Below are 20,648 nucleotides of genomic sequence, written 5' to 3' on the forward strand. Positions count from 1 at the left end.
CTGTATTTTAATTGATACATTTCTCTGTTCTGTATCCTTTCATTTTGATGTAAATTGAATATGTGATTAAGGAAGAAAATCAATGTAGTTTTGCTTAGCCTATTTTTCCTCTATATAGATAACTATATTGAATATATGCAATGTCACATGAGATGGTTGTTTGCTTGTTTATTTTTTCAGCTTTCCCAACTATAGCATGATTGTACTGTTATGGATGTATGTCTCAACTTGTAAGCACAAATCTGAAAATGCTGTGAAGCCCACTCTGGCCACCCCTTTGTTCAAGGTGCCATGCTGGACCTGAATTGACACTTTCGTGCTAATATTCCTCTCTTTATGCTGCTCTCTTCATTATTAAGTTGCAGAGCAGGCAGAGTGTATAGAAAATGTGCTCCACTGTTTGAGGTGAAGGTGGATTTAGCCAGTAGTATGATCCACTTGGTGCAGATTCGACCCTTTAACCGAGATTTTGTAGAAATTGGTTGCAACTGTGGGCCTGGTTGTAACCCTCGGGGCCTTGTGTCTGTTGTTGAACACCATCAAAAAGTTCCACGGCCCAATGATTTCAATGGGCCTCTGAAAATCTGAAAAGAAAAGTTGAATCTTGCCTTCCGATCCATTTCGCTTTGGCTGATGAGACCCGCTACGGCAAGGCCCAAGACCAACTTCATAAGCATGTCACAAAAATGGGCACTACTTAGTCGTATGGAAGGCAATTGAGCTGAAAAGATGATGAATGTTCTTGCCTGTCATATTTACATTCCAAGCTGGGATACATGTCATTTTTGAGATGGCTCCCAGGAAGTCCTTAAAGCAGGGCCTGGATCTGTGCAGAGCCTCCACTGGATTTGTGGAGGGAAACACATGGGGAATGGAGAGTCTATTTTAGATAATATATAACAAATTAAATGCATGATAGCCAGTATTCGTCTTGTCATGTAAACTAATGTTATGGTAAACTTAATTCCCAAATAATCGCTCCTACTTTGGTCTTAACTAATCTCCAGTTTCAGGATCACCTAATTCCCATGCACTATTCATTTAGGTCATTGTGCAGTGGCACTAATGAATAGACCAATCACATGGCTAGAAGAGCACACAAATCAGAAGTTTTAATGATGTAGTTATCTATTCATAATACACCTTTGAGGCCACTTATAAAGCTTAGGAGTATGATATTTACAGTAGCTAATATGAATTATGAGCTGTTAATAGCTTTATTTAGGTGAACAATTAGCAGCATTTCCAAATGTTGATCAGCCAATAATCCTTAACTTTGTTGTGTTAGTGTTGTGAACTGCAAAATTGTACAGTTTTAAGTTTTATCCTGCAGCAGAGCTGCTTCAAAGAATTTACTTAGAAATAAAAGGATTGCAAACTGTTGGGCTGTAACTAACTGCACTTATTCAGCTATATACGTGTAGACAGTATTATAATTTTATTTGAAGAACAGTCCAGTGTCAGTTATGTTATAAACTGTGAATGATTTTTAGATTTTTTCACATGCATTCTAAACAATGATTGGTCCTTGGTTTCAGCATGATGTGTCCCAGACTTTACTTAAAGCCACCCTGGACAGTGTGGTTGAAGAATGTGTCAGCTTTGTGGGAGTGGATATCAACATCAGTTCGGAAACCCTTATGAGGTAGGCAGGTTATTTTCCAGTGCAGTAATTATATGGCAATGGATCACAGGGTCTCTGTTTAGACTGTCTCTTAACTTAATCTCAGCTGGTGCTTTGTGGTCTTGTTTTAGATTGTCAGCTGTATGGAGAATGGCAAGTTTAGGCAGTATTTTACCTGCAGAGTATTAAAAGTTTTCCTTTGAAAAAAAAGTGGGATGAAGGATATTAAACAAAATGCATCAAGTTATGAAATATAGACCTAGTTAAATGCAGAATCTCTTTGAACTAACACAGTATACGTGTGCGTGTGTGTGTGTGTGTGTGCACGCGCGCATCTCTATTTATGTATTTTTTTAATGTTTATATTTTGGGTCAGAGAATTTAGTTATTGCACTAAAAACATGCAGTAGGATTTCTGAAATGAAATCATTTAAGTATAAAGTAGATATTTTTTTTCCTCTTTCATGGGATGTGGGCATTCCTGGCGAAGCAAGCATTTGTTGCCCCTCCCTAATTGCCTTTGAATGGTGTGGCTTTCTGGGTCATTGCACAGGACAATTAAGAATAAACTACATTGATGTGGGTCTGGAGCCACATGTAGGCCAGACCAGATGAGGACGGCAGATTTTCTTCCCTAAAGGACATTAATGAACCAGCTGTGTCATTACAACAATTGACCACCGTTACTGAGACTGGCTTTATATTCCAGATTTATGATTTATTAATTTAAATTAAATTCCACCAGCTGCTGTGGTGGGATTTGTACCCATGTCCCCAGAGCATTAGCCTGGGCCTCTGGATGACTAGTCCATTGACATTACCACTTTGCCATGATCTCCCCCACTATCTCCCTACACATTTCATGTGTACATGAAAAATCATTTCTGGCTCTCTCTTCCAAGAAATCTCCTCTGTTCAGTATGGGTCTGTTCAGTAGTTAAGGAGGTTTGCAAAGGTTGGCGCACACCTGTCCTCCCAAAGCTTTATTTTCACTGCATATGGTGTTTGAACTCTCATGAACGTGTGACCTCCCAGTGCCTGTGCCGTGCGAAAGATAATTTTTGTTCATTCCATTTCTAAATTTTTTTGCTATTATAAGGAGTATTCATTATCCATATTGGGCCGTTATCTAACACAGAGAACTTAACGTGAAAGGAAAATTCTATTTTTTTTCTCTGTTTTCAAAGCTGAAAAATCAGAGTGTCAGAGAATTCCAGCTACTAGTTGTAATTTCTTAACATTTCTACTTGTCCTGCTAGACTACTGTTTGAATTGGTAGACTGTTAGGCAACCTGTACTATAGAGTAGCTTGGAGGTTCATAAGTCATCATATATGTACTATTTGATCCTTTGCGGCAGTAACTTACAGAAAAAGATTTATTTAGATAAAAAGTCTCTCTTGTTGCAACTGTCACTGCTTACTTCCAATCCAATATGTCTGTTTCACATTTTGTGGTGTGCAATTGGTCAACACTAATGGCATAAATTGGGCGAAAGCAATCAGTTTACACTGCAGTCCATTTTCTTTTCCATTTGCTTCTCTTGAAATTGGTTGAAGATCATTCTGGAGTGGATAGCACATCTCTATCTCAGCATCTCTAACAGTGGCAAAAATAGGTCTCAGCTTGAAGTGCCATTATGGGGTTCGAGGTCTGTGATACTAATAAGTGCATTCATAAGTCCTGTAGTGTCATCACATCTGCATGTAATGCTGCTTCAGAAAATTGTCCTTTTTGATGGAAAAAAAATGTGATAACCACACTTATTATTTTATAGTATGTGCCTACTACAGTGGCCAATACTGCCTTGCCAGAAAGACACCTTTATAAAATCAGTTATTTGAACTGTTTGTGGCAAGGATTTTGGCCCTGCATTTTAATTTGGAATGAGATTTCCTTCCTAATTGCTATTTAGAGGAAAAGGAAGAAGATTGACAGAGCATACAGGCAGAGGCTGCACTAGAGGCAGCTTGCCCATACTTATACTCCAGATACAGAGGCAGAGGTACACCTCATCTCCATTTATAAAAGAAAATTCTGCCATTATGTGATCACAAGCAAGTATGACACAATTCTGGCACAAAATGTGGGATTTTGACCTACATCCAAACTCTGCCGTAGGTCTGACACTGTCAGTACCATCAAGTTCAATTCAGTTCTGAACACTTATGCTTCCGACTGTTTCAACAAGAGATGTGGTCAAGTTGTATTGCATAGTTGTGTCAACCAGTGGACTTGTGTCTGGTTGTTAGCATAAACAACTTTGTCACATTCCCAATGGATGCCTGGCATCAATATGAGAGGCAAACTATTCTTTTCCCCCATATGTACAACTCCTTAAGTTTAGAGCATGATTGATGTGGTTCTATGTTCTCCTGCATTTAATAATAGTGCATTTTTGAACCATAAAGTCTGCCACTCTGTTGAAACACAGCACTCCTCTGAGACCACTTTGCAAAATATCATGAAAGGTAGAACTCTTCAGTGCATTGACGGGCAGAGGGATCTGGGTGTACAGGTCCACAGATCACTGAAAGTGGCAATGCAGGTGGATAAGGTAGTCAGGAAGGCATATGGCATGCTTGCCTTCATTGGCAGGGGTATTGAGTATAAAAGCTGGGAAGTTATGCTGCAGCTGTATAGAACCTTGGTGGGGCCACACTTGGAATATTGCGTGCAATTCTGTCGCCACATTACCAAAAGCATATGGAGGTGTTGGAGAGTGTGCAGAGGAGGTTTACCAGGATGTTGCCTGGCCTGGAGGTTAGTGGCTATGAGGAGAGGTTGGAGAAACTCGGATTGTTCTCAATAGAGCGACGGAGATTGAGGGGCGATTTGATAGAAGTTTACAAAATTATGAGTGGCATGGACAGAGTAGATAGTCAAAAGCTTTTTCCTAGGGTGGAAGAGTCAATTACTAGAGGACATAGATTTAAGGTGAGAGGAGAAAACTATAGAGGAGATGTGCGGGGCAAGTTTTTTTATGCAGAGGGTAGTGAGTGTCTGGAATTCGCTGCCAGAGGAGGTGGTGGAAGCAGGTACGATAGTGATGTTTAAGAGGCAGCTTGACAACTGCATGAATAGAATGGGAGTAGAGGGATATGGGGCCTGGAAGTGCAAAATGTTTTAGTTGATGGGCAATATGATCGGCGCAGGCTTGGAGGGCTAAAGGGCCTGTTCCTGTGCTGTCCTTTTCGTTGTTCTTTGAAAACAATTCAGCATGCCGCTATTATTTGACATAAAAATAAAACTGGGAGTTGGGACTAAGGTTGCCAAGAACATCGAATTAGAGCCTGGCTCATGACACTTACTATACATGTACACAGTAGCTATTTGCAAGTTGCATCCAACTACTAGAATCATGGTCCAGTTCAGTAGACATGTTGATAAAGTACTTCCAATTGTTATGATGCAGCAGATGATTTGTGCCAGGTGGATCATGTCCATGAGGGAAAACTTGATCAGGCAGTCACAACAGTTTTGCAATTTGTATTTTATTTCAAGATACGTGCCTGAAGTAATAAACTGACCAAGACTTGAGATTTTTCAGAAAACTTAATTAAACCTTTATTAACAAAAGAAAGATTTCAAACACATACATAAATCTACAAATTATTACTATAATAACTCCTAAAACCCATACTTAATGGGGGTTGTAACTGGAAGCCAGATTAAGGCAACGATTAAAAAAAATTTAAACAGATGCCAGCAAGTTGATACAATACCTTTGACAGTAGAATTCAGAGTGGCTTTTCTCAGCTTCAGTTTCTGTAGACAGCAGGCTTAATACACAGCAAGATCTTATAATGTCTTCACTGACACATGCCTCATTCTCCTTTATACATGTTTCTCCCTTTTAATGTAAATCCCATTGTTCCCGTGTGTCATTGGAACTTTATCTTTCTCATAATATAAATCATTTCATGGTGCTAATATTATCAGTAACCTTTGTGAAAAATAAACACACTGCTTGGCCTACCTTCTCTGGCTAGGTGTAACATCCTACCATCTCTTTGAAATTCAAACTATCCTGATTCTCCTTGCCTCACACTCCAAAACTTAAGCCATGTTTACATGTTTAGCATTTGAAATCGAGCTTCTTTTGTTGAGTCAAAGCCTCCAGACTAGACACACGCACATACACTTTCATGATAGGAGCCTTTAGTTGAAGCTGGGGATAGTGGACTGCTCCAAACTAACCTCACTACTCCTCCTCAAACACCACTGTCTACTCTTCTACAGCCTATCATGAAATTCGACTGGGTACGTGTACCTCTTTTTGTAAGTACAAGAAGGGAGATGGTGTTTTTTTTTAAAAATTCATTCATGGGATGTGGGTGTTGCTGGCTAGGCCAGCATTTATTCCCATCCCTAATTGCCCTTGTTCAGAGGGCATTTTAAAGAGTCAACCACATTGCTGTGGGTCTGGAGTAACATGTAGGCCAGGCCTGGTTAGGTCAGCAGATTTCCTTCCCTTAAAAGGACATTAGTGAACCAGATGGGTTTTTATGACAATCGACAATGGTTTCATGGTCATCATTAGGCTTTTAATTGAAATCAAAAGTCATGTCCCCAGAGCATTACCCTGGGTCTCTGGATTTACCAGTCCAGTGACAATGCCACTACACTGTCAAGTCACAAAAAACGATAGGCCCAATTAGTCTGCTTGTTTCCTTCTTAGAAGTTGTCTGATGATGTATTTTTCTTCAAGAAAGCTGTTCAATATGATTTTGAAGATAACTGCTCCATGTATAACATAGTGCACCTTCCTCCATCATAAGTTTAGAAGTGAGGATGTTCACTGAAGATTGCTCAGTGTTCAGTACCATTTGAATCTTCAGAGATACTGAAGCAGTCCATGCCCACATGCAACAAGACTTGGACAACTTTCAGGCTTAGGCTGATTAGCGGCAAGTAACATTCAAGCTAGCTGTTGCCTTGCAAGGACAAGTGCAGCTCCATCAACACCCAAAAATCTCAATACCATCCAAGACAAAGGCGCTTTTTTGGCACCCCATCCATAACCTTAAACAGTCACTCCCTCCACCACCAGCACACAGTGGCAGCAGTGCAAACTGTAGATGGTACACACTGCAGCAACCCACCATGGCTACTTTAACTGAGTTTTCCAACCTGTGACCTCTGTTATTCACAATAAGAGGCTGTGGTAGAAGAATTAATCCAGGTAGGTCTCTTGGTTAAAGCTGGTTTATTTCTAAGACAACTCAGTGCTAACTTCCCCACAGTGTTCCAGCTGTACCTTTTTATTCTATTCAGTTGGGATCATTAATGCCCATCACCTGTTTAACTACCAATTTAACAAGATGATTGCCATATTAACAGATTCCCCAACTTGAACGCTTTTTTAAAAACAAACAGAAGGAAATAATGTCACGTATTTCCATGTCTATAATTCCCGAATTTCATTTACCCCATATATAACAATTTTAATAACCCCTCTTCCAACACATTTAATAATTTTTTTTGAGTAGGCACTTCTTTTTGTAAAAAAGAGTCTGATAGTTAGTGACTTGCAGCAACCCATTTTATCTTAAGAGATCTCTTTTCTTTCTAACATCTCCTTTTGCTGGCTAGGTCTATTGGTAGTCTTTTTTTCCCCGTGACACTTTTCATGGAATGAAAGAGACTGGTTATCAACATAACATTCTATGGGCAAACATTTCCCATGTTGCCCCTTATATAATATTTCTGTCAATATATTGGACAAGTAAACCCCCATATCTAATGCTAAGGCTAATGTTTCAGCAGCTAAGGTGCTTTTCACTACCTTTTTTATTTTCTTTGCCTCCCAAGCCAGTGGGCAACATTTATCATTCTTTCCCACCAAGAATATGATGACCGCTGCTGGGCTAGAGTACCCATCTGGAAGGTTGGCATGTGAAGCATCATTAAAAATGACAAACCTCATTATCTCCTGGATCACCCAAGGCTGGAAACTTGAGCACACATCTCTCAGAATTTAATTTTTAAAAATGTTTTATTTGCTCTCAGAACTTACTCAACTGTCACATGTTTCATTATGGTACTCAGCTCCAACACATCATAACTAGCGTCAAGCCTAGTCTGAGTGCACAACCAGTTCAACTGCCCAATCAAACTTCTCAACTGTTCCATTTCTTCCTTGGTAGCAGGATCCTCTTTGTGAGGATCTACCATGAGTTATTGGGATATAATTAACATCTTCTAGACAAGACTGTTGATTCAATGGCACTCCTAACTTGCTCTGCTAAACCTATGTATTTAAAGGCCCCAAAAGCCTGACTTCCGACCTGAAATTCCTTCTTTACCTTCTTGAATACCCATTGTTCAAATTCTACAGATCCTCCCCGCAAGAAATGATCAACATGCATGATAAAGATCCCAGCTAGTTTCTCCTTAAGGCACCAGTAGAACATCGCAGGGTCTGCCTTTAACTGACTGCAACCTATTTTCATCAAAACAGACCTCACAGAAAAATACCATACTCTTGATGCATCATTCAACCCATAAACACACTTATTCAATTTCCATAGCTTTCTTTCTACTTACCCAGCTTCTTAGGGAAGCTTTTTTTAAAAACCACCCATTGAAACTTCTCCCCCTGTAAAAACACAGCCTTTATATTGACTGATTTGCATGCCCAGGAATAGGATGCCAAAATAGCTTAAAAAAAATCTTCAAACTCACTTTCCCCGCAGTAGGTGACTCCACTCTGACATCCTGATCTCCTAGTCTCTCTTCAAAGCCTCGGGTTACTAATCTTGCTCTGGCCTTATATGTGCTGTCTGGGAGTACTTTTTCTGTGCAGATCCATCTGTGATATAAAGCTGGCTGTCCTCTGTCAGGTATTTCAGAATATACCCCAAATTCCTTCCAACTTTCTAACTCTTTCCGTTTGGCTTCCTTTATCAGCTCACTTTCCATTTTATTAGCAGCTACTAGAATCTCTGTCATAAGGACTTCATTAAGATTGCTAGCCTGCTCTCTAGTCTTCCTTGTTAAGCTACGGTCTCTACTCACATTCCTCTCCCTTTCTGGACTGCTACTATATGATCGTCCTTCCATGCAAACAGAACTCCGTTTGCAGGTCTGTGATCTTTTTCTAGGGCCACGACCACTTTCTGGTCCACTGTCAGAACTCATACTGCGCTTTCTGGGTTTCCACATCTTTACCTCAGTTTGCCAATCGATAGGTCTTGTCTCCTGTCCTTCATTCTGCACATTTAGCCAATGTTTGTATTTACCAGTGGCCTTTCCTGCTCTCCCTATGATGATGGCATCCCTCCACACACTGGTCCCTTCTGGCATGTATGTTACCTTTGTTACTACTTTGAGTAATTGCCCTTTTGGACGAATAGCATTGTCCTGTACCTCAGTATTACTTTGTTCATAGTCAACCCTGTAACTGCTGTCGTCTGCTCCTCATAACTACCCTGTGTATCTGTATGTGAAGTGCATGGTGCCTCCTCACAATCTATGTCCTGTTCAGAACCTGTAAAGGTATAGTCAGCACCAATTAACTGTGAAGAATGTACCCTAACAGTTTGATTACCGTGTTGCACAATTACTACTTTCCCATCACTCCCTATAACCTTGCCAGGTCCTTTCCATTCTTTCTGGCCTTCCCTTTTATAATATACCACATCTCCTTGTCTAAACTGTATTCCTGATGGTCTTATGCGGTGCCGTAGGGCCCGTCGAATTTTCTCCAAAACCTCAGCTTTAATGAACGCTTTGTATACAAGCAGAAGAGCTTTCAGATGAGCAGAAAAATGGAGCTAATGCTAGCCCCTTCTAGAGCAGGGGGAGCATCTGACATCACCGAAGGTAATTTCAGATTTCTTCCGTACACCAGCTAATATGCACTGTACCCCTCAACCATTTGCAGAGAGTTCTTTGCGTGCACCGCCTATGCTAGTGCCGCTTGCAGTTTACAACCTGGATGATCAGCTAATATTTTATGTAACATGCCATCTATTACTGCGTGGTTTCTTTCACAAAGGCCATTATTAAACGGGCTCTCAGCTGCATTGTGCACAACTATGATGGTTAAATTTTCACACATCTCGAAATTCCTCATTGGTGAATTCCCCACCATTATCTGGGAGGAACTTCGTTGGTATTTCTAATCCTGTTCCTACCCATTTCTCCATGACCTTATCAACCATGGTCCTTTTTACTATGTATCACAGTGGATAGACTAAATATGGTTGCCATATCTATGAAGCGTAGTAAAAAAATACCCTTATCCTTGTCCTGAACTTTCAAGTCCATTGCTACTGCATCATTAAACTCCCTGGCTAGCGGCAAGCTCACAGCAGGTCACAGTGGTGTCGTGCGATATTTAAGGCAAATTTCACACTCAGCAGTGACTCGTTCAGTAAGATCATCATATCCTTTATCAACCACTCCCGCATCTCGAAGCAGAGTCTTCAGTTTCTGTAGTGCTGGATGTACAAACTGTATGTAATTTCCAGATGATCATCTTTTTGTCCACCAAATTCTCATTCTCAGCAGTTAACAAAACTTCATGAACTTTTTGATGAGAAATCTCTGGCTTCCTTAGTGGCAAGCAGTGATGTCCTGACCGAGTAAAATGGAGATCCACATTTTTCTCTAAAAACGACTGCTCTATCATTCTTCACATCTAGCGTCATCTGAGCCTTTTTCATCGCAGATCAACTCGACAATAGCGGTATCTCGCTAGAAAACATATCATTACTGATAAACAGATTGATCTCTGCTATCTCACAAGGGAGGGCCACCTGTTTGAAAGTTGTGAATGTATTGTCATCTCCGAACCTGAAGCAGGTAGATCTTTCATACTCCTTGACCTTCCACCGGTCTGCTGCATCGAGAGACTCCAGATAGCCGTTAAGCCAGTCCAAGCTGCACACTGTAGAAGTGCAACCACTGTCCAGAACTGCACAATTGAAGGAATCTACCATCAAGATACTCATCACCGAATGCAAACTCTGATCAATACAATTCCATCATGGCAGTCACCATCATCATTTTCAGTTTCAGATGAATCTGTCTCGTGGGTCACTTCAAAAACATGATTCCTTCGCTGTGGGCAGTTCATTGCGTAATGGTACTGGGAATCACACCGAAAACAGTGATTAACCATTCCCCGTGCATTTTTGGGTTTAAAAGTCGATGATCACCATCCCAGACATGCTTTTTGTCCTGACTGTCAAATAGGCCAGGGTTACGACCATTTTCAGACCTCTTGTCATTAACCCCATCTTTGTATTGGAATCTTCGTCTAATATTTGGTCGACCGCAAAATTCAGTCACCATCGAATCCTCTAACCTTTGTTTTACAGCATAGTTATTCGCATTTGCTAAAAAAACATGGCAGGGAACGACTGTTTCCCCAGAAGCTTTTTTAAGGCAGCAGCTATTTGATCTAAAAGAGGTTCTTTCCCCCTGAACGGAACCCCTGTTAGTACTAAAAGACTATCAACATGGAAAATGCAAGCACAGTCCAGTAATTTAAATGCCAATGCCAATTCTGGAATTTCAAGTTCAAATCACTGTAGTCTCCTGCACCATTTATCAAAGTCCATGATCTATTCTTCTTCCATGGACTGATCATCTGAACTCCTAAACCTATCAAAGATCATCCAAGCTTCATACGCTTCCAATAACTCATCCTTTTTGTAGAACTTATCCAAAAATTGTATCAGACAGTTTAATCCCTCTTCATGATCCAAATCGTCTACTTTCCACTCTGAAAATACTTTACTCCTTATCTTTTGGCTGGTAATGATAACGTCAAAGCCATACCTTGCTTCTTCCAGGATTTAGCAGTAACCCGGGTCCACATTTCAATTCAGCTTTCCATTGCTGATAAGGTTCAGAGTCAGAAAAAAATTGGTGGATAGTCAAAGCTTGCAATTTTGCACAGTTCTTCCGCCATTTCGTAACTTAAATTGTTAGCAACAGTACACTTCTTTTCCCTCAGAGGACTGAGACAGAAAGCTTCAAATTCAGCAAAGCTTAAAGTTCATCCTCTGCTACCATGTTACTCACAATAAGGGGTTGTAGTGGAAGAATTAATCCAGGCAGGTCTTTTGGTTAAAGATGGTTTATTTCCAAGACAATGCCTCAGTGCTCATAGCTTCCCCACAAAGTGTTCCAGCTGTACCTTTTCATTCTATTCAGTGGGATAATTAATGCCCATCACCTGTTTAACTACCAATTGGTTTTAACAAGATGATTGCCATATTAACAACCTCTACCACCTAGAAGGACAAAAACAGCAGACGCATGGGAAAACCAGCAACTGCAAGTTCCCCTGCAGGTCACTCACCAAATTGACTTGGAAATGTATCGCCTTTCCTTTACTGCCACTGGGTCAAAAAAATGGAATTCCCTCCCTACCAGCACTGTAGATGTACATACACCACATGGACTGCTGCGGTTCAAGAAGGTGGATCGCCACCACCTTCTCAAGGGCAAGTAGAAAATGACAACAAATGTTTGCCTTGCCAACGATGCTCACATCATAAGGATGTATATATAAAAAAACCTTCCTTCATAAGCTATTCAAAAGTGAGCACCTTCTCAGTGCTGTAATGCTTTGTTTTGTCATGCCTGAAGCCACTCTTTACTCATGTCCTCTTGCTTTGTCACCCTGAACTTTAGTAACTTGAGAAACACAATCATTCTCCACCCCCACCTCCCACCACTCTATTCCAATCCCAGTTCTGTAAGCCTGCCCTCAAATATTTATGTTCAAGTCCCAGTTATTCTAATAGCATTTCTTAGCACCTTTTCTAGTTCTTTGGCCTTCCTATGATAACAATTCCAAAACTGCATGTGTCACTACAGATACAGCTTCTTAGACTACTACTTGTTACGTTAGGGTTGTTCTGCTCGCAAAGAATTAAAAGTGATGATTGAGTTACCTGAAGCATATACATTGGCAACAACAGCAACTTATATTTATGTAACACCTTTATCAAAATAAAGTATCCAAGGCACTTCACAGGAGCAAATTATGACATTAAGCCCTAAGTTCTAAGGAGATATTAGGTTAGATTACCAAAAGCTTGGTCAAAGAGGTAGGTTTTAAGGAGGCAAGTGAGGTGGAGAGGTCTAGGGAGGAAATTCCAGGGCTGAAGGCCTAGGCACTTGAAGGTGCAGCCACCAATGGTAGAGTGATTAAAATCAGGGATGCACAAAAGGCTAGAATTAGAGAAGTGCCGATCTCTTGGAGGGTTGTGTGACTGGAGGAGATGACAGAAATAGGGAGGGATGAGCCATTGAGGGATTTGACAACAAAGATGACTGAGCACCTGTGTAGGTCAGTGATCACATAGATGATTGGAGAAATGGACTTGGTGTGAGTTTAGACATAGGCAGCAGAGTTTTGGATGTCCTCAAACTTACAGAGGGGAGCACGTGTGAGACCAGCCAGGAGGCATTGGAATAGTCAATCTAGAGGTAATGAAGGCATGGAAGGCAAATGAGCTGAAACAGGGATGAAGTTGGGTGATGTTATGAAGATGGGGATAGGCAGCTATATGATGTCACAAATGTACGTTGAAAAGATCAACTTGAGGTCAGATGTGACAATAAAGTTATGACAGACTGGTTTAATCTTTTGCCAGGGAGCAAGGGAACTGTTTGGTATGGGGATCGAAAACAATGGCTTCGGTCTTAATATTTAATTGGAGGAAATTTCTACTCATCAGTACTGGAGGTCAGATAAGCAGTCTGATAATTGAGCAACAGTGGAGGAGTTGAGAGAAGTGGTGGTAAGCTGGGTGTCATTAACATACCTGTAAAAACCTAGCACTGGGTTTTGGATAATGCCACTGAACAGTAGCATGTAGTTGAGAGATGGAAGGTGGCTGGCTGCAATTAGATAGATAAGGGTGGAATCAGGTGAGAGTCATCCCACCAGCTGAATGACAGTGGAGAGGCATTGAAGGTTTGGTCAATCATATCAAAGGCTGCAAACTGACCTTTGAGAAAAACGAGGAGGGAAAATTTGCCTTTGTCACAGTCACATAGGATGTAACTTGCGACTTTGATAAGAGCTGTCTTGATATCTCCTGATTGAAAGGATTCAAACATGGTGTTCCAGGCAAGATGGGAATGAATTTGGAAGTGTCAGTGCGCTTAAGGACTTTTGAGAGAAGAGAGAGATTGGAGATGTGAAGGTAATTTTCAAGGGCGATTGGTTTAAGAATTTTTTTTGTGGAAGAAACTGATGGCAGCACATTTATAAGAGCGAGGGACAACATTGAAGTGAGAGAACGGCTAACATGGGGACCAAGTGGGAAAATGATGTGCTCAGCAATATACTGGGAATAGAGTTGAGGGAGCAGGGGGTAGGCCCCATGGACAAGATGATCTGAGAGAGAGCATGAGGGGAGTTATGAGAGAAACTAGTGAAAAATATGGGCAGGGAGAGCATTAGAGGAAATTTGGTCACATGGAAGGGAGGGACACCACAGAGAAAGCTGATTGGTGACAAAGCAATCCTCGTACTTATTGGAGATGAGTGTGGAGCGAACAGGGGAGAGAGCTTCAAGAAGGTGATTTGCAATAGAGAAAAGCCAGGGGTTATCTTTGCATTGTAGGATGATCCTGGAATTGTAAGCAGTTTTGACAGATGCAAGCAAGACCCAACAGTGTTTTATGTCATCCAACCTGACCTGGCGGTGGATGGCTAAACTAGTTGTCTGCCACCATATCCTTTCAAGTCTGCATTCCTTGGACTTAAAGGAGCATAAATGAGGGACCTACAGGGGTAATGGCCAGGGTGAGAGCGAGTAATGGTTTGACTGGGGAACAGGGCACCAAAGGTGGAGGTGCGGGTGCAGTTAAGCAAATCAGTAGTTGCAAAAAGTGTTGTGGCAAACAGAGGGCCAAAGGTTAGAGGTTTGGGATTTTGAAAATGCAATTGTAGATGAATTGGGGGTAGTTTTATTCCAGGGACGGATACAAGAGGAGTTAGGGTTAGTGAATGGAAGGGTACTTTGGATATGGGTGACAGCCATAGTGAATGTATTTACGTGTATATACAATTTGCAATGTGTTGAGGTTAAAATGACAGATTCAAATGACTCCTCAAAAGGAGAGGAGTAAAGTCAGAGGTGCAGGTGCAGTAAAGGAAGGAAGTTGAGTGCTTTTACAAGATGCCAATCTCTTTCAGATGATTATTTTTAAAATATGAATTGGGGTATCGACCTACATAAAAAAAAAATTGCCTCTCTTATGCCAAGAATTTCTAAAGTAGCAGAAACTTGGTACTTCAAAATTGTTTAACTTTTGCCCTGGTATAACTTCATTTACTACTTTAATTTGATACATACCAATGGCACGTTTTTCTTTGTGTTCCCCCCGGCCCCAAAAAGGAAACTACTACTAAACACATTAGTACCTGATTGACTTAAAATGGCTCCAAACACTATTTATTCAGCCGTTTAGGTGCTATAAGCCTAAAGATTAATGTTATCTCAACACAAATACTTTGACGCATTTTAACACACCAAGCCAGGAAGCACTAATACTGCAAAAATTATTTATCCTGTATTGCAAGCAGCTGTATGAGAACTCCTCTAGCACTCCAAGGATGAAAGCTCAAATGTATTTTCTTTTCTCAGAACCCTGCATTGTTTCTATCTTTAAAGGGTGTGTATTTGAAAAACCATCTCGGACCAAAATGTTTTTGTCCCAAATTTGTAGCACATTTAACTTAATTTCTGTTTTCCAGACATGTTGCAGGACTCAATGCTAGTAGAGCAAAGAATATAATTGAATGGCGTGAGAAGAATGGACCATTCATCAGCAGAGAACAGCTGAAGCAAGTCAAAGGCTTGGGTCCAAAAACATTTCAACAGTGTGCTGGTTTCATCCGAATTAATCCAGAAAACATAAAGAACTTCTGCAAGTAAATAAATTTCTTTCAATTTGTTTTTCTTTATGTTAAAGAACAGCAAAGTAGTGATCTTCAAACAGTCCCAAAGTTTCTTAAAATGAGTTGTTTTGCTATTGAATGATGCTGAAATATTCCAAATCAATTAAATTGATTTGTGACGGTGGTACAACAGGAATGTATCAGAAAATAAACACTGTAATTGACCTTGTCAATTGGAAAAAAAAAATTTTTTGAAGTGAATGCACTGTGCAATATTGGGGCCATTCCTGTCATTTTACACTATTCTATTTTGGTTTCAACAGCAATCAGCAACGGTCTTATAGCACTGCGGGAGATCAGCAGGCAGCTGAAGCAGGCAGCAGTTCCAAGGCAGGTGCCAGAGGGGGCACAACTGGGAAACCCAGCAAAAAGAAGGGCAAAACCCAGTGCACCTCAGTGCGGCCAAACCCTTTAGATCAGACATGTATCCATCCTGAATCATACGACACAGTGATGAGGTAAGAGCACAAGCAGAAGATGTGAACTACCCTAGTAATTTGGATTAAATTTATTTTTGTCATAAGGACCAATGGAAATATTTTTCCCTTCACAATGCCAAGTTTGTGTGGGGTCATAAGTTAATTGCCATTCTTATGTGCACCAAAGTAATAAATGGAAAAATTGCCTGTTAATATATTTTAACAGCAGTTTATATTGCAAGCATAATATAGGTATTTTTGTTCAATCATAACATTCTAAGTGCCAAAAGTATTTTTTTATAAAAGTGAGTCTTGTTATATTTCCTTAGTTGAAAATAACTAATTACACAATTTATGTAGTAAAGTTGTAACTTCCATCACATATCAGAATCTGTAATTTAAGCAATTCCTTCTGCACTACCAACACCCATAATGTTTAAAATATGATTTAGAATGTGCAATTATTTTGTGTAATTGATAACAACAAAGAGCATAACATTACACAAGAGAAAATAGGCCTGTGTGTTTTTTTGGTGTGTTCATGGAGTCGTTGAATGGTATTAGCCCAAAGCATTTGGCAGGTGTTGGTGTAAAAATAATCTTCTGTGTTAGCAGTGAAATCTGAGACAGGAAGGTGGCTTGTAGTAACCTTATAAAATAACACTTGCATATGTACATCATACCTAGCAGTTATCACGGTTTTACCTGGATTTAATCTTGGCTTATTTTTTGTGTGTGAAATTCGGATAAACTAAGGCCACCACCCCCACAGCATAACAGAGGATGTTAAATGGGTGTCAACTGATTAGGTAAACTAGTAGGTTTTTTTTAAGAATGTGAGCACCATCTCAGAACTAGGGCCTTTTACTCGTTGTGAGATACCTGGTGCACATATCTGGTGTCCTGTTACTTGCTCTGAGATTGCAACTATTTAACCATGTAATGAGATAAACAAAGACAATGCCCTCTGGCTAACCAGCTGACAGGACTAGTAAGAAGTGTTAGAGTTAATGGAGTGACAACAATCTTGAACATTGAGAATATAATGCTATTTCAGAGATAACAGTTTCTGTCTTTGAATGCATAACACTAAATCAGTTCTGAATGTTTGATTGAGTGTTCTCTGTGCTTGACAATTATAAGCTTGTTCTTTATAAACTGTTTTATAATTTTATTACATTGTGTGCAGAAGAAATCATTCCCTCAGGGTTTGTGTTAGCCTATGTTGGTTTTCTTACCATGGTGTTTCTTGTGAACCCGTTTTTTTCTTATAAACTTTGTTAGAATGTCCTGAAGTTACCAAGTTAAAATTGTAATAGCCCTGCCAGGGGCATGCAACAGATGTGTGAATTTTAGTAGAGTGGCATCGCCTTGTAACATTCTGTTCGACAGTTTTGGATTTTTCATTGCATATATATATGTATAAACACATTGCTGAAACGGCTTGTGTAATAGAAATTTAGTCAGTCTGATTCTGTTAGCATGTGACCAAAAGGTGGGGAGTGACATTTATGACAAATCCATTGCTTGGGATCCTACAATTTTATAAAAGATGATATCCATAGTTATCAGTGCTCCTTTTTATCTCTATGATATAGCTGCATGTGAGAGCAGTGGTGGAGATAAAGCTTTGGCTGTGATGGTTTTCAGAAATGACTTGCTTAATTGTAATAATGTGATCTAAGTTTCAACCAATTCATGTGCAGGAAGCTTGTGAAATGATGGGCCAAATCTTCCAGTCTCTGGATCATCAGAGACCAGGTTTGCAACTGAAGATGCGCGTTGGGACCCTGTGGATGTCCTGATGCTTGGACCTACATAGGAATTGCTCGGGAAGCTTAAATTTCTTGATGGGCTGCTCCCCTGGACCCTCCGTGGAAGTCTCCAATTGTGTGTTAGAGTTGGAGACTTTGGACAGTTCCACAGTACCTAGCTGCATAGTTAACCAGGGCCAGAATTTTTCTCTCGTCCGGCGGGAGAGGGTGGGGGCGGTCGGGAAGTCAACCGCCGCCTGCGATCAGCTTTGCACCACTTTTTCACGCGGGTGGGCCAATTAAGGCCCGCCCTGCGTGGATCACGAACGGTACTGCTCAGTGCTACCTGTGCAGGTGAGGGAGAGCGGGCCTGGCATGCAGTTTGTGCATGCGCGCGAAAGAGCGCTTCAGGTGCCCTGAGGCTCTGTCACATGAGGTGGGACATGTTTTTAATTCCAAAATAAAGTTTTTACTTAATGTCTATTTGCTTTAGGAAATCTCATCCCACTTGTGAATGAGGTTTCCTAAAAAATGTAAAGGCCACTCGGCCTTTTCGCTTGCCCACCAATCGTAAGGTTGGACAGGCAGTGTAAATTTGATTTTAATAAGCTTGTTAATGGACTTAACAAGGTCCTTCAATTATCGGCGGGCACGCAGCCAACCCTGGCGTGCACCCGCCAAATGAAATATCGCGTGAGTGCGCGATGATGTCGGGACGCGTGCCCAATGTTATCACGCGTCATTTTACGCTCAGGCGTGTCAGGCGCACGGCAAGCGTAAAATTCTGCCCCCAGGAAATGTTAGGCAGATAAAACCTAGTCTAACATCGGGTCAATCCACAACAGACCCCATCCCAAACACTCACCCGACTATCCCCCCCCAACCTGACCACCCCCCAGACCAGCCGACTGACACCCCACCCGACTATCTGACTATCCCTCTGACCGACAAGCCCCCAACCAGACCCGACTGTCCATCTTCCCCCCCACCCCCACCACCACCACCAACCAGACCAATTCCCCCGACCCCACTCAACCTGACTTGACTATCCCACCAATCCGCCTATCCCCTGACCGACCTAATTCCCCCTGACCACCCCCGGCCTATCTACCACACCCCGACCTGACCTGTGTGCCGCCACAACCCGACCCGATCCGACCGCTCCCCCACCCAACCTGACGACCCCCTCGACCCAATCCCACTAGCCTCCCCCATCTGACCTGACTCCCCCCTCCCTCAACCTGACCCGACTACTCCCTGACCTGACCGACTACCCCGACTCTACCTGACTACCGCTTCGATCTGACTGACAACCGCCCCGATCCGATTACCCCTTCGACCCGACCTGATTACCCCTTCGAGCCGATCCAACTACCGCCCCCGACCTGACCCAATTATCCCCCTGACCTGACCCAACTACCCCCTCAATCGAACCGGACTACGCCCCACCCGACTAACCCCTTGACCGAACCACTCCCTCGACTCAAATTGACTACCCACCGACCCAACTAACCCCTTGACCTAATCTGACAATCTCCCTGACCCAACCCCCGCTACCTCCCCAGACTAGATCTGATTAATCCCCCCCCCCCCCCCCCAATCCATCCATCCCCTACCCACCTCCTGTCCAGACCCAAATACTATCCCCCAGCACTGTCCAGACACAGTTACTGGCTAATGCCTCCCAACCCCCACCACCCTCCAACCATACAGGACTACACCTTCTCCAACACCCCCCCCCCCCCCCCCCCCCCCACTCCTTACGGCTACCGGCTAACACCCCCTTCCCTTCCCTCCCGCGCCATACAAGACTACAACACCACCCCCACCCCCAACCAGACATGACAACCTCCCCCACCCCGACCAGATAGTATCTTGATGATGGACTAGAAGCATGTTTTCAAGTTCACATCAAGGTCAAACAAGAAGCTGAGTTTGTATGCCTATAGGTTCAGTTTTGAGCAATAAAATAAAGAGGAGTTGAAGTTTGAGGCATAAAATTTCTGATGAGAGTTGAACAGAATGATCTCAACGTTGCCAGTATTAACTGACTGCGTTGTTTCAGTTAGCAGTGGAACTAGAATTAGTGACTTGGTGGCCAACTATGAAGATTAGGTGAGTGGAATGATCAAACATGTCAAAGTGCGAGGAGAATTTAATGAGGGCAAGTGGGATACTTCACAGTAGTCATGATTTACTCGGCATGTTGTTGATCAGGGTAGTCTTGGTGCTATGAGAACAAATTTAAAATAAATTTGTGTTAAAATGAAAATGAATGGAGTGGTGGGAAAGGTGAGTGGCATTAATCTGAAAATTTTAGATGAAACAAAGTGAAATAGCATGAAATGTGAAATCATTAATCAAGTCTGATAACCAATTCCATCGCTACAGTTGCCTTTGATCAAATTAAGTATACAATGTCTCTATTTTATGATTTCCTGAATATTAATGCATCTTCAGTTTTTATAAATTAATCCAGCATACACAATACAATGGGTTCCTTCAGTTCCAGCACTTCAAATATCCAGTTTTTGCAACTTCAAAATGTGTGAGGTGTTCTCTTTGGTATTAAGTTAAATCTACTAATGAAATTTTATTTTAAAAAAGTACAAAATCGCAGAATAGTTATCAAATCAAAACTGTAGGGCTTTATTATTGCTGTAGACATATTGTAGTGACTGTTCTGAAAAATCATGATCTAGTTAAAAATAGTAACATGAACATTGCAACAGAATCCTTCCTCTGTGCCTATGATCAGTCACTTTGTAAAAATGATTTATGCAGACAAAGCACAATTGAGATGTACAAGAGAAATATTTATTGAAAGTCTTCTCATGTTAGAGAATAGGATTGTGATAAGATGCCAGATTAGAAGTATTGTCTGTACAGCTAGTTAACCATGTACTTGTGCCA

General features: G+C 41.4%; 1 protein-coding gene across 4 annotated transcripts in view; it reads left to right on the plus strand.

Annotated features, from left to right (window-relative positions):
* The window catches only part of srbd1 (S1 RNA binding domain 1), a 289,801-nt gene that overhangs the window by 220,296 nt on the left and 48,857 nt on the right, over positions 1-20,648 (plus strand). For all 4 annotated transcript variants that reach the window (XM_041178598.1, XM_041178607.1, XM_041178625.1 and 1 more), the window contains exons 18-20: positions 1,539-1,645; positions 15,359-15,535; positions 15,826-16,020. In XM_041178598.1, the coding sequence (XP_041034532.1) occupies positions 1,539-1,645; positions 15,359-15,535; positions 15,826-16,020 (479 nt within the window). The remainder of the gene's footprint in view (positions 1-1,538; positions 1,646-15,358; positions 15,536-15,825; positions 16,021-20,648) is intronic.

Source organism: Carcharodon carcharias, chromosome 2, assembly GCF_017639515.1.
Source record: "Carcharodon carcharias isolate sCarCar2 chromosome 2, sCarCar2.pri, whole genome shotgun sequence".
Lineage (NCBI taxonomy): Eukaryota > Metazoa > Chordata > Chondrichthyes > Lamniformes > Lamnidae > Carcharodon > Carcharodon carcharias.